This window comes from Rhinopithecus roxellana, chromosome 7 (genome assembly GCF_007565055.1).
Source record: "Rhinopithecus roxellana isolate Shanxi Qingling chromosome 7, ASM756505v1, whole genome shotgun sequence".
NCBI lineage: Eukaryota > Metazoa > Chordata > Mammalia > Primates > Cercopithecidae > Rhinopithecus > Rhinopithecus roxellana.
This window is the reverse complement of record NC_044555.1, coordinates 128,929,407-128,944,103: the sequence shown is the minus strand read 5'-3', so window position 1 is coordinate 128,944,103 and position 14,697 is coordinate 128,929,407. Positions and strand designations below refer to the sequence as shown.

Below are 14,697 nucleotides of genomic sequence, written 5' to 3'. Positions count from 1 at the left end.
TCACTGGATCAGAAGAAGAGTTCTGAGACAGAAGAGTTCTGGACAAGATCAGAAGAAGAGGTCTGAAACAATGACTCTTACCCAAGTCCCTGGATCAGAAGAAGAGGTCTGAAACAAGACAACTTTACTTCTGGCCACCAGAGCTGTGAGAGAATAAATTTCAGTTGTTTTAAGTCACCCAATTTGAGGTAATTTGATATGGAAGCCCTAGGAAACTAATACACTCTCTTTCCCCCTCTACCCGACCTAAATGTTTCTGCCTATTAATGTCTAAATATGTTATCATTGGTGAGTTACTACTTTGGTTAAGCCATTTCACCATGGGCTTTAGGTCTTACCTCATCATTCTTGTTGGACTTTTTTTCTGAAAAAATATAATGTTTTTTCTAAGCACTTTTGCCATGGGAAGGCAATTGTTGCTTATTACGCACCTGAAAAACCTTTTTGCGGAATCTGTAGGATCAAGGCGGTGGTGCACTTGCAATCTACTGCAGCTTTTCACCTGGTCTTTGTGGTTTGCTGAAATATCAGCTACAGGGAATTTTAGAAGTCAGAAACATCTGTGAAACAAAAGTCTTTTTAGATTCAGGAATACTGAGTTTTAGGTACAACTTGCATGTAAAGTGGTAAATATATAGTTTTCACAGATGAAATATTCTCTGAAGAAATGCTGTCACACTTGCTTATGACAAAAAGACCAGTTCTAACATTTATGGCTGTGGGGCATCTCTCTTCTGATGCATTATCAGAGCATACCAGTGACAACTGTGGTGTGTCAAGAGATTAGTGAGTTAGAGTGTGGCCTTCATGGAAACAGAGAGAAAGGAACCCTGGGGGTCATCAGATTCAACCTCCTACCTAGTGTAGGAGTCCATTCTGTGGTGTATGATATTGCTACCCAAATTATGCCTGAATGCCTCAAGAGACAGGGCTATGTATACTATGTATACTATGTATACTATGTATGTATACTATGTATAGGAAGTAGGCTGTCATTGTTGACTAATATTTGTTCATTAATTTAACAACCATTTATTGAGTGTGTACTATGTACTGAACCACTATACCATGTCAGGGAATACAGAGATGGCCAAAATATAGCTCTTGCCCGCAGAAACCTACAACTTAATAGGGGTAAGAAAGGTACACCAATGACTACAAAACCTAGATTGCAAAACACATTTTTAGAGAAGTACGAAGTGTACTGAAAATTCTGAGAGATAGCAGCTCAAAGAGTTCGTTTGGAGGGGAGGGGGAAAAAACATGAAAGACACTTGAGAGAGACCTTACGGATGAGAAGATTTTAATAGCTGAAGCTAGGGAAAGAGCACTCCAGAGACAGGAAAAGCATGAGCAAAACGGGGAAGCAGGAAATGGAGGCATGTGTTTGGAAAACATTAAATAAGAGTTTAATTTAATTCTCACAACCACCTTGAGAGTAGGTGTTATTGTCTCCATTTCATAGGTAAGGAAGCTGAGGCTCAGAGATTAAGTAACTTGCCTAAGATCACACGGCTAAGTGGGTGGCCAAGTTGAGGTTCACATTCTGGTCTGATTTCAGAGTTTTTCCCTTTGCCGCTGCATGCCGTCCATCAGGAGGATATCTGCCATTGGTTGGCCTCTGGAGATACAGGGGCATATATACAAAAGGACATGTGGTTATTACTCGGCATACAGTGCTATAAAGGCCATCTTGTTGGTCTTTGCCTTAGCCCCATATCGGTATTCATGTGTATTCAAGTGATATTGACAAAACCTTCCTAAAAGGCAAAAGCAAGTCCTTTGCTTCTTTTGTGTCCGCCCAATGCCCGGTTGAGAATGGGCTCAGTGAATATTGATTACCCTACAGTTGGGAAACTTAGACTTGCTAGTCCAATCCCTTTGAGGAAAACAGGCCCAGATTTGGGAACACACTTGATTAAGTCACACAGCTGATTTGGTAGCAGAGCAGATAATAACATTTTAGCTTTGATAGGGAAGAGCTCTTTTCTCTCTGATGTGATTTCATACATGGCAGGGAGGGACCTAGCACTTAGATTGGGCCTAAGGTGTTGAAATTCTCAACTATGCCTCAGGTCTGCATATTTAAAGATTGTATCTGAAAAATAAAAATTATACATCTCCTGAAAGACAGGATCTCAGCTACTTATCTGAGTAGAATAACAATTAGTGAAGAAGTGACTAGGGGAGGCAGGAAAATTGCCTTAGCTTAGTCCCTCTGGCAGAATTCTAAACTAAAAGATTCTGCATCCCAACTCCAGCATAGCTGGCATTGTTCTCCAACCCAGTTTTCTTTTTATTAGGGTGTTTCCCCTCATCTAAATAATCAATGATGTGTGTGTATGTGTGTGAATACTTTCGCTTTTCTAAAAGTTGCTCTAGTAGCATCAATTAATCTGACCCAGCTCCTTTTAAACTGAACTCCCTTGAAGTTCTGGCATTACCTCCAAGTGAAAGGAGAGAACATCAAGCCCAAACTACAATGGGCCCCTTGAGATTCAAAGATGAATCAGTCAAGGGTCCTTCCCTCAAGGAACTTAAATCTAGTGGAAATAAGGCATGCATATATAACTTCGTTGCAATTTACAGAGTGTGAGAAGTGTCTTTATAAAGACTGGAGAGTTCCATGGGAATTCAATGGATAGAAAGTTTTTGGAGTTCATCTCCTTTTGCTCCCATAAACATTCTTTCCCGTGGGAATCCAATCCAAAGATAACAAGTAGTCATCTTGTAGCAGGGTTCACATAGCTCCTTGTCATCTGGCTTCTGCCACTCTCCACCACTTCAGTTTTCCCTCTAGCCTTGCCAGGTTCCTTGGCAGTGCCTGAAGATGCCACCCACTTTCACACCCCTGTGCCCTTACTCCATTTTCTTGGAGGTTTTAAAAGAAAGAGAATGACATAATCAGCTATGTACTTTAGAAATATCTCTCTGGGAGTTGGGTGGAGGAGGGTATAGAGGCAGGCAGGCCAGTTTGGAGGCTGTTGTTAGTTGTCCAAGTGAAAGAAGGTGAGGTGATGAGGCAGCAATGGAAAGGAGGGGAATGATGACATTTAGAAAGCAAAATCAGTAGCATTTGGTGACATTTGGCTATAGCAGATGAGGGTGTGAGTGAGGTATCCAGAATGAGTGAAAGGTTTCTAGTTAATTTGAGAGTCCATTTTCTACACCAATTCATGAACTCTGGGGCAAGGACCATGTCCTGTTCATTATATTCCTTGGGCTGGGCATAGTCCTTGGCACAAAGTAGGCATTCAGTAAATGTTGGATGAATGAATTGTTCACCACTTTGGCAAGCTGGATATAATCAGTGAATTTGTATTCTCAGAGCACATGTTGACCACTGGTTGGGAATGTGGTCCAGAAAGAACCTCTTTATGGGAGAGTGTAGTGATCTGGGGATTCAACCTTTACTGGGCATGAAATGATAGGCAGTTAATTGACAGTTGGCAGTAGAGATAAAGGTAATTCATTCTTTAATTCTCGGGCTTAGAGAATGCCTCATCTCCAGGGCTGCTTTAAACTCCCAGTACTCCAGTGTGGTAGCGACATTTTGGCCTGCCTTTTACAGAGGCAGAGTCCATGGTGGCCCCAGGCACGATCTTTGATTTAAAGTCTGAGCTCCTGATACCCAGGTGCACCCTCTGCAAGGTCATGTTCTTTCAGGCTAAATAACAGAAGGGTAACCTTCAGCTGGGTTCCCTAAGATGATTTCTTTCACCAGCAATCATCACTTTCCCCACCGGTTTTTAATGCAGCCATTTCTTTCATCTGTAGTCCTATCTTGATTAGTGAGAAATTAAATGAGCGTGTGTAAGATTTGATTTAGATAATGATTAATTAGGGGAAAAGATGTCATTCTAATAGCATGTCACTATTATATGCTAAGGAAATTAGTTCATATTTTTGGATGGCAAATTGACTTGTCCTGCGTTTAAAAAAATACCTTTTAAAAAATGCCTGTTATGGCTTTTTTTGGTTCATTAGCAGAGCAATCTGTGCTTAATCCTTTGAATGATTTTATTAGGCATCTATTATTTTCCCTACAAGTCATGAAGCAACCAGTTTGGGATATCATTAATTCCTTTGTTTAATATTAATTTAATGATAACATTGCATTATTATTTTCAGCACAAAGTACCTTCGTTAGCAAAAAATATAATCTGCCATTCGTAAAGCAGACCTTGGCAATGAAATGTGTCAAATCATCATATATATATAGAAAAGATTTCCATTTTCATTGTTACTGAGCCCTGACGATTCATTCTCTTCTGTTGCTGTTTGAATATGCTTTATCTGCTCTTAGAAAAGTGTAAGGATCAAGGTCTACATTAATAGTTCTTCTGTTCTTTAATGTGATTTTTGACAATTTGTAGTCATTAACCAAAATTGCAGTCTAGTAAAATAACCAACATATAGAACATAATAAAGGTAATTAGAGAATCAGAAACCTGGAAGTGACCTTGAGGGATTATTTAGTCCATTTCCCAATTTCAAGCTGTATGACTAATCTTCCTAAACAGCACTCTTCATCATATTATGTCTCTGCTTGAGAACCTCCAGTGGTCCATTACTGCCTAGGAGTCAAGCCCACAGGCCTCTGCCTGCATTCAAGGCCCTTCAAATTTGAGCCTGTCTTACCTGATAAGCTATTACGCCCTAGGGTCTAGCCTGTCTCCAGTTATGTTAGCTTTGCCCCGTTATTCCACTGTTTCCAAACACATTTCACCCATTGGCCTTTCCACATATTTTCCATTCTTTGTGGTCTACCTCAAGCCTCACCTTCTCCTGGAAGTCTTCTTTGACCCCTAGAGCCTCTGGTAAGCATTCCCTTATCCAGCAAATGTTATCTATATCACATATTTTGAAAGTCAACTTTATTGAGATATAATTTACAAACAATAACATGCACTCATTTTAAGTGAAGAGTTCAATGAGTTTTGACAAATGTGTACACCCATGTAACCACTAACCTAATTAGAATGTAGACTATTTCTTCTATCTCAGAACATATACTGCATATTTTGTCACATAACCATATACCAACTTTTACTGTTCTCTGGCTATTATTTTGTGTGAAAGTCTAGTCTCTCAGCATGAATTTATCTTTGGTTTACTTTTAATTAATACATATCAAATAATTACTTTGTATCAAAAAGACTAAGAGCTTCACATGCATAATCTCACTTTTTGTAATAACTCTATAAGGTTAAGTACTATTGATGATCCCATGTTATAGATAAGGGTAAAAAGTCAGGTAGAGGTTGAATAACCTACCCTTACTTGTGCAGCTAGCAAGTGATAGGGCTAGGATTAAATTGTAAACAACTTGACCTGAGGAGTCATAAGTGTTTTGTTATTTGCTGCCTACTAGTGCCTGTGATGATGCTAACCTCGGAGCCATTAATGCTGACTTGGAATAAAATCCAATAGAACTGACACATTTAAACAGCCCCATACACACTGTTGGCTTTCCTCTTCGAAGTATGGATGGGGATTAAGCCTGGAATGGGGTCTACAAGTGAATGTGGTAAGCATAGGACTTCATGGCAAAGAGAAGCTGAAGTCCCACTCCTGGGGGAGGTGGCTAAAGAAAACCAGGAGCAGTCTAAAAGGTCAGATATTTAAATGGAGCCAACAAAGAGCAAGAAGTAGGCCCAAAGGAAAGAGCCTGTGATGGAGGTCAAGAAGGCCAAGCCACAGGTAGCCAGGCCTGAAAAGATCTCCTGTCACAAGAGTATGCCTCAGGAGAGAGCCTTCTGTGGACCATCTGTGGTTAGCCTCTAGGAGTGGAGTAATCCCCCAGAGAAAAAGCTTCCATAGCTCAAATATCTCCTTTTACTTATATGACCCAAAGCTGGACCCAATGTGTGTGAGAAGTTGTCTTAAAATAATTAGTAATAAATTACGTCATAGTTCATTCAAGCGAAACATCTCTTTATTGTATCTTCAAGATGTTCGGATTTTTTTTTTTTTTTTTTTTTTTGAGACGAAGTCTCACTCTGTCTCCCAGACTGGAGTACAGTGGCCTGATCTTGGCTCACTGCAACCTCCACCTCTTGGGTTCAAGCAATTCTCGTGCCTCAGCCTCCCGAGTAGCTGGGATTACAGGCGCATGCCACCATGCCTGGCTAATTTTTTTTTTTTTTTTTTTTTAGTAGAGATGGGGTTTTGCCATGTTGGCCAGGCTATTGGTAGTTTACTTTTTTGGTATTTTAAAATATTTTTCCAAGATTGAAGTTAAGTGTACAGGTGCCTCCACTTGATATTTTTTCTTCTTTTTCTTTTTTATCTTTTTTTTTTTTTTTTTTTTTTTTTGAGGCTGGGTCTTAACTCTGTTGCCCAGGCTGGAGTGCAGTGGTGCCATCACGGCTCACTACAGCGTCGACCTCTGAGCTCAAGTGATCCTCCCTCCTCAGCCTCCCGAATAGCTGTGACCACAGGCATGCACTACCGTGCCTGGCTACATTTAAAAACTATATATTTTATAGAGATGGAGTCTCACTGTGTTGCCCAGGCTGGTCTCAAACTCCTGGGCTCAAGGGGTCCTCCCACTTCAGCCTCCCAAAGTGCTGGGATTACAGGTGTGAGCCACCACACCCAGCTTCCACTCGCTCTTCTTAGATACAGACAGACACAAAGTTCTTTGTTAGTATTCTCAATCTGTAGCCCTCATTAATTCAACACTACGTGCACAGGGCTGAATGGGAGCGAAGGAGTATCCCAAAGGAGATGGGAGTCATTCTCTGCTCTTCAGGAACTTACAGTCTAGGAGAGGAGATTATAGTATGAAGGTACTTTTTAATCCTTCAATGTAAATGGGAACTAGCAGCCATGTAATGACTTCAGTTAATTTTTTTAGCGTCTGGGAATGCAAGTTATTAAGCCCTAAAGAGCTGAACCTTTCTAGCTCGTTTGAATAGTCAATTGCTAAGTCTTCTCCTTATCTCCATCCCAGGCTATATTGCTTGCCTCTATTCCCTTTTCCCAGCTGAATTCCATTTTTACAATAATAATAATAATAATAATAATAATAATAATAATAAAGTGAGAACCCCTCTTTGATAGCTGGGCTCCACGATTACTTGTCCCTTATATCTAATAAAGAGGTTATTTTCTTTTAACTTTCCTTTGTCCCTTGTATATTTAAAGACTGCTTTTGTATTTAGTGTGTTTTTGTAGGTGGCATCTTATTTCTTGAATTTACCTTTCTGCTTTTACTCATGCAAGTACATACCAGTTCTTGGCTTATCTCCTTAGTCATCTGCTTTTGGTTTTACTTTTTTTCATTCCATTTGGGATTCAGTTCTCAGGCTAATTCTTTGTTTACTTGATGAGGATTCCCTCTAAATTCTTTTTCTGTTTCTTTCTTTCTGTGTTCTTTCTGTTTTATTTCTTTCATGCACATGTCCATACATTGAAATAGTTATATTTCATTATTGTCATTTCATTTAGGCATGTCTAGCTCGCCTAGGCTTCTTTGTTCCTCATGCTGTCTTGTGATGGGGCTTTTCTTAAAAGCTGGGCTGTGAAATTTACTGAAATTTATATGAAATTTACTTAATATGGTCGGGCGCGGTGGCTCAAGCCTGTAATCCCAGCACTTTGGGAGGCCGAGACGGGCGGATCACGAGGTCACAAGATCAAGACCATCCTGGCTAACATGGTGAAACCCCGTCTCTACTAAAAAATACAAAAAACTAGCCGGGCGAGGTGGCGGGCGCCTGTAGTCCCAGCTACTTGGGAGGCTGAGGCAGGAGAATGGCGTGAACCCGGGAGGCGGAGCTTGCAGTGAGCTGAGATCCGGCCACTGCACTCCAGCCTTCCAGCCTGGGCGACAGAGCAAGACTCTGTCTCAAAAAAAAAAAAAAAAAAAAAAAAAAAAAAAAGAAAGAAATTTACTTAATACAAAATATCGTTTCCTTTGGCATATATTTCTCTTCTTCCTGGTTTGGAAATTCTGAATTCTTAATCAGTTTATGGGTGTTTTATTTCCTTAAATATATGGCTGACTTTTAGCCCATAGATCAATTGTACCAGTTCACTGATTAACCAAGCAGTAATAACTGGGAGGGAGGGTAAATATTGCAACATATCCACTTATGTTTGGATATAGCATATACCTTTCTTCATGACATCTGACATGTTTTCCCAAAATTTCTCATTTGAAGTTTTATTCTTTTAAAGATTTTTGACTTAACTGATTCTTCAGGTGGTGGGAGTTTATAAAATGATGAGACTTGCCCAACTCAGGGAAGAGACATACTATATGCAAGCTCTAAATTACTATATGAATTATCATATCAAAGGCAAATCAAACTGGTGTCATGGTAATTCACAGAGTCATTCCCCGACCCATGTAGGTACATCAAGCAACAATTTGTTACCTTTTAAGATCTGAACCACTCATAGCACTTCACTGAGAAAAGAGCTGAGCCCTTTTATTTGACCTAGAACTGGTGGGAATAGGACCAGTACTAACAGTTACCCTGCCAAATAAACTCAACCATTCCTGAAAACTGGAAGTCATTGTCAATGCAGATTTAGAAACACAAAGGATATTATCTATAACAATTAATTTTATGAACTTATTTAAATATGATATTTTGAACATGTACTACTTGGGCATTGGTTTACCAAGAAAGTAAATAAAGCCCTGCTAGATGAACAGGAACTTTGTATGTGAAAGTACATGCCACATAGGATTTTTCTTGTCTACATATTTGTCCCAACCAGCATTGTTTAAATTTAGATTAGCCACTCTTACACGAGGGGACTCTTTCCCTTCTTGGTCCAGTAAACCGTATCAGTTCCTGTTCCTAAAATAGCATTACATTTTGTAACTTCATGTAGTAAGAACACAGTGAGCTAGAACTAGCTGTTTCTTTAATTTTTCTGAAGATAATCATAAAGTTTTAAGCTTAGACCATATTGAAAATCAGTCTAAGGCTTGTATTTGAGATTGACATTTATAGGAGATAAATCTGAACTCTGTGTCTCCAGACCCCAAATTGTATTTTGACATTAAATATCACCTTTCCATCTAGTACTATAAATTACAGTGCTGTGTTCGGTTTGGTGATATGTATTATCTGTGATCTCCTTTACTGCTTTTGTCAGCAGATCCCTTGAGAAGGGTGAAGTGAAGAGCTTGGAGTCAATACCCTAGACCCCAGCAGTGATGTCATGTGAGGCAAAACTTGATGAATTTTGTTCCTAAATTAAGAAAATCTGGACACATAAATTAAGGACATGAGCAACTGAAATTCCTAGGGAAATAAGATGTTGTAATAAAAATAAATTTTCTGGTGACTTAGGGCTAACTAGTCTCCCCTCCTTTTTTAAAAAAATAAAACCTCCAGTTATTGAAAAGCTGTCTAAAATGTCTGAATATGTTTTCTAGTATGACTTCAGTAAGATTTACTGAAACTTGCTTTTCTGAGGACCTTGTAAAACTTTAGGGGAGTCATCCTTATATCCCATATACAGATTTTTTTTTTTCATTCTACCTTATTCGTTTACTTTATTGCACTCATTTACTATGCATTAGCTATTTATCTCTGCTAGTCCCTTTAGACAGTGAGCTTCTTTGGAGAAGGGATTAAATTTCTCTTGTTCAAAGTTGTACCTCCAGCATGTAGCACAGTGCCTGGCATATAGAAGGTATGTTAGATTGGGTACTCTGAGAAGCAGATGCCAGTTGGATTCATATCTAATCCAATATGGAATAGATGTGCAAGGGACTTATTGGGGTAAAACACTTATGAAGGAAAATGAGGAGGGAGCTGAAGGAGGCCAGAAAAGCCATCAGACCATGGTGCAGGTCTGACCCTTGTGAAAGAGAGAGGAAAGAAAGGAAGTTTGAGTAGGAGGAATCTTAGACTGCAGTGCCGTTTAAGAAAGTTTGGCAGGGTCAATGGGGAGTCCTCAAGTCAAAGTTCCCTGTGAGCAAAGTCCTGTGTTACATGACTTTGTCATGCTCAGTATCTTTGCCATGCTCAGTCATTGGCTGGGAGCAGCCCCCAGGGAATGTGGCTTAGGCACAATGTGGTGGTGAATTCAAAGGGCAGCAGCTGGGACCATTAGTCAATTACATTCCCCACAGTAGAAGATCTGAGATGCCCATATTCACAGCCACCACAGAAGGAGATCAACAAATGCTAATTGGAGAAAGAGTTTGGCAGTGGCTCATGCCTGTAATCCCAGCACTTGGGAGGCCTAGATGGGTGGATCACCTGAGGGCAGGAGTTTGAGACCAGCCTGCCCAACATGGTGAAACCCCATCTCTACTAAAAGTACAAAAAATTAGCCGTGTGTGGTGGCAGACACCTGTAATCCCAGCTACTCAGGAGGCTGAGGCAGGAGAATTGCTTGAACCCGGGAGGTGGAGGTTGCAGTGAGCGGAGATAGCACCACTGCACTCCAGCCTGGACAACAAGAGTGAAACTCCATCTCAAAGAAAGAAAGAGTTTGAATAAGACAGGAATTGAAGAGAGGAAGGAGTTTGGTCTTAATATTCACTGAGCCCTAATATTTGCTAGTATTGGTGGAGGATATAAAATCATGGGATTCACCCTCACCTCCCTCATCTCTCCTCAAACGTTACCTTATGGAAGAAGCCTTCCCTGACTACCATATAAAAAACAGAATAGTCTCCGCAATCATTGCATTCTGTGTCTCCCTTACTTTACTTTTTAAAAATTAAAAACAAGCCAGGAGAATTGCTTGAACCCAGGAGGCAGAGGTTGCAGTGAGCTGAGATCGTGCCACTGCACTCCAGCCTGGGCAACAAGAGTGAGACTCCATCTCAAGAAAAATAAAAAATAAAAATAAATAAATAAATAAAACAATTGACACCTTTATTGAGGCATAATTGATATATAATAAGCCATACATATTTTAAGGGTACAAGTTGATAATTTTGACACGCATATACACCTGTGAAACCATTACCACAATCAAAATAATGAACATATCCATCACTCCCTGGAGTTTCCCCACTACTCTTTATAAACCTTTTCTCCTACCCCTCCTGCCCACCATCCCCCCTTAACAACCACTGAACTACCTTCTGTCACTCTAGATTAGTTTCCATTTTTTAGACTTTTGTATAAATGGAACTGTAGAGTGTGTGCTTCTTTTTGTTCTGGCTTCTTTCACATAGCATATTGTTTTTGAGTTTTGTCCCTACAGTAGTATGCATTAATGGTTCATTCCTTTTTATGGCTAAATAGAATTCCATTTTATAGATATACCACAGTTTGTTTTCCTTTCCTTACTTTGTTTTACTTTATCTATAGTATTTATCACCTTTTGACATTATATTTCTATTTTTGTTTGTTTGCTGTCTCCCAGAATGTAAGTTCCATGAGGGCAGGGACTTTGCTTTGTATACTGTTACAACCACAGTGCTTGGCATATAGTAGTCACCTAATAAATATTTGTTGAATACCTGTATCTTACTTCAGACCTTTAGTTAACACAGAAACAACACAGCTTTGATATGATATTGATGTTTTGATCATTTATCCTGAAAAGCAGTATTGGGTTGGCCAGATATACATTTCATTTGGAAATCATAACTGGAATTTTGAAAATTGTTTCTTGGTTGTCTTCTCATTCATATATTATAATCAGGAAAAATAAATTATAGGAGTGAAGATTGATCTTTTAAAAGACAAATTAAATATCGGTGTTCAATGATGTGTTTTTGGTGCTATAAATTAGTTTATGCAGAATTTATGAGTCAAACCTAGACAATTAATTCTGATGGTTATTCAAAAAGAGTCAGCCATAAGGACAATTGGGAGAAAGCAGGGATTAGTTAAGATGAAACACAATTTTGAATAATCAAAATTTTACTGTATCTCAAAAGAAATGCATTGTTTGCCCTGTTTGCCATGTGTGAGAGTGTGTGTGGCGGGGGGCTGGTGTGGGTGTGGGTGTGAGAGAGATCCTGCTTACTGAAACATGAAAACCTTGTTTGTTTCAGGATCAGATTTGCAAGTATGTCTCCCTAAGGGCCCAACATGCTGCTCAAGAAAGATGGAAGAAAAATACCAACTAACAGCACGATTGAACATGGAACAGCTGCTTCAGTCTGCAAGTATGGAGCTCAAGTTCTTAATTATTCAGAATGCTGCAGTTTTCCAAGGTGAGTTCTGGGGATTATTTTAGATGTGCTGCTCAATGGCATCATTATTTGGGCACTGGGCTTTCAAATGCTAAGTATAATTTATAAATTACCATTCCAGCATTAATGCTTGATATTAAAAACCTCCCAGTGAGAAATTCTGGTTTAAAAAATCACATTTTCAGAGAAGCTTCATTTCAATCTTTGGAAAAGTGAGTATTGTCAAAAAATCATTGTTCAAGGACATTCTGTTTATCTGTATATAAAGGTTATAAATCTCTACAGAAAGAATAAATAATATTTTATCTCAGCTGGGTTCAAAAACAAAAAGTTTCCTTAAATACTGAGCCTGGTTTTCTCCAGGAATGAGTCAGATGCTTGTGGGACACATGTGAACTCCTTCTGACCACTAGGACCATTTCCATTTAAGAGGCAGACACTGGCTTATTGGCCCAGCATTTTCCCATTTGTGTGAGTGGTGTCCTCTCCTCTCTTTGTGATTCTCACTTCTTACCATGCCTGTGAATGATTGCGAAAGAAGCTGTTGTGGCATTGCCAGAATGGGTAGGAAATGACACTTCTCCTTGCTAACTTGTAGGACTATCATAGCAGGATGGGGAGCACCTCCCTCAATTCTAACACCCAGCTAGGAAGATGATGATGATGATGGAGGTGGTGGTGGTGGTGATAATAGCAAACATTTATATGGCACCGTGTACTAGGTACCCTTTTAAGTGGTTTACATGTATTAATTCTTTTAATCCTCACAATATAATTATGAGTACATATTAGTATCCTTGTTTTGTTGATGGAAATCTAAGGCACAGAATGATTAAGTAACTTGCTCAAGGCCCCAGAATTAATAAATAAATGGCAAAGGCAGGATTTGAACCCAGGTGGCATGGCTCTTAGAGTCTATTCTTTTAACTATCCCCATAGGCTGTCTCCTGTGACTGGGAAAATTAATTATGGATATCCACAATTAATTAGTAATTAATTAATTATCGAGCTTTCTTCTATCCTTCTTCAAGCAGAGGGAATCAGCCACCTTTTTCTTGCCTCACCAAGAGAGTATCGAGGTCAGATAGAAAAATAACACTCTGACTGCTTGACATAGCAAAGCTTGAGATTTATGACACTGTTACAAGAATTAACCTCTTTGAATTGTAAGGTGGGTTGATTATAGCTTATTTTTGTATTAGAATGAAATCTTTAGAATTAGCTAAGAAAATTGTTTAGCTTAGTGAATAAAGCCTACATTCACAACAGTTTCTTGGGTCAAAGCCTCAGGGGATGTTAGGTTGATTATACGAAGTATAACATATAAGCTTGAAGTATTTGTTAACCTATTTATGCAGTCAGACTCTTGTGAAGAGTTTGTTGAGACTAACAATTTGGTGATAGAATGAATAATCTAGGCAGATTTTAAAAATACATGTAGCATTCATGAACTTCTTAGATTGGTTTTGGAGTTGATCTGTTGGATGAAAGTGGGGTGAGAAGAAATGATGTGACATGAGAATTGGGTTGAAGCAGAGAGTTGAGTCTTACTCTTTGGGGCATCAAGGTCCCTTTTTAGAACAGAGTACTAGTGATTTGTTTAATTCCCAGAATATCCAAGCTCACAGATGTTACTTTATAATCCTTGTCTGATTGGAGCGGAGTGGTAGAGTGATCATACTGGTATTTTAACATGCATAGTAGCTGACATGGTTATCTATCTGAGGGCCCGGGCTGTCAGTATTTACACCTCTGTCCAGTTCTGCACTTTGCGTACTGTGTTTTCTACATCTGCAAAAATGTGAGACTAGGAGAGAAAAGAAGTTCTGACAAGATTTTGGTTGGATTAGCTTCCAGATAAGCCTGCTATAGCTTGGAGGGTGAATACTAGTCCTGCGAACAGAGGGTAGAAAATGGGGCAGCATCTACTAATTGTATCTCTCTCCCCCTTTCTCTCTGTCTCTCTTTCACTTACACACACATACACACACACACATACACTTTCTTGAATTGTGGGGATAGACAGAAGGACAACCCTAGCAAAGGAACTTGGAGACAATGAAATGATGTCTGAGCTCATTATTGCTAGTGCCCTTTACCTTGTCACCATCTGTACTCATTCTTTTTCTTGTTTCACTCCCTCTTCTCATTCTTTTCCTGCCTCACTTTTAGAAAAAATAAACCTCACAAAGATAAATAAACCATGATCCCAGACCTCAAGGCACTTGTACAGTGTTGCAGAAGACATTGCCCCTAAATCCTTTTGTAGCAAACATTTGGAGAGACAGGACTTCAAACTGGGGACCACTATAAGATAATGTATTATTAATTGCTAAGAAAAAGAGAGCATCCACTTTTTTCTTTCTTATGACCGTTTGTTATTCCAATGAATTGAAATTAGGAGACACAATTGTTTTTCCCCTAAAATACATCCCCTCCCCAATATTCTGGTAGACCAAATTAGTGAGAAAACCATCCCAGTACTTCAGTCATGAAATTTGATATGACAGCTTTTGCTAGCTATTTTCTTCATCACACGAAGTTGAAGAAAGCTCATCTTGATC

At 39.2% G+C, this 14,697-nt stretch overlaps 1 protein-coding gene across 1 annotated transcript in view; it reads left to right on the top strand.

Moving 5' to 3' along the window:
- GPC3 (glypican 3) overlaps positions 1-14,697 on the top strand; it is a 450,385-nt gene that overhangs the window by 20,612 nt on the left and 415,076 nt on the right. The window contains exon 2 of the mRNA XM_030933937.1: positions 11,993-12,154. Within this exon, the coding sequence (XP_030789797.1) occupies positions 11,993-12,154 (162 nt within the window). The remainder of the gene's footprint in view (positions 1-11,992; positions 12,155-14,697) is intronic.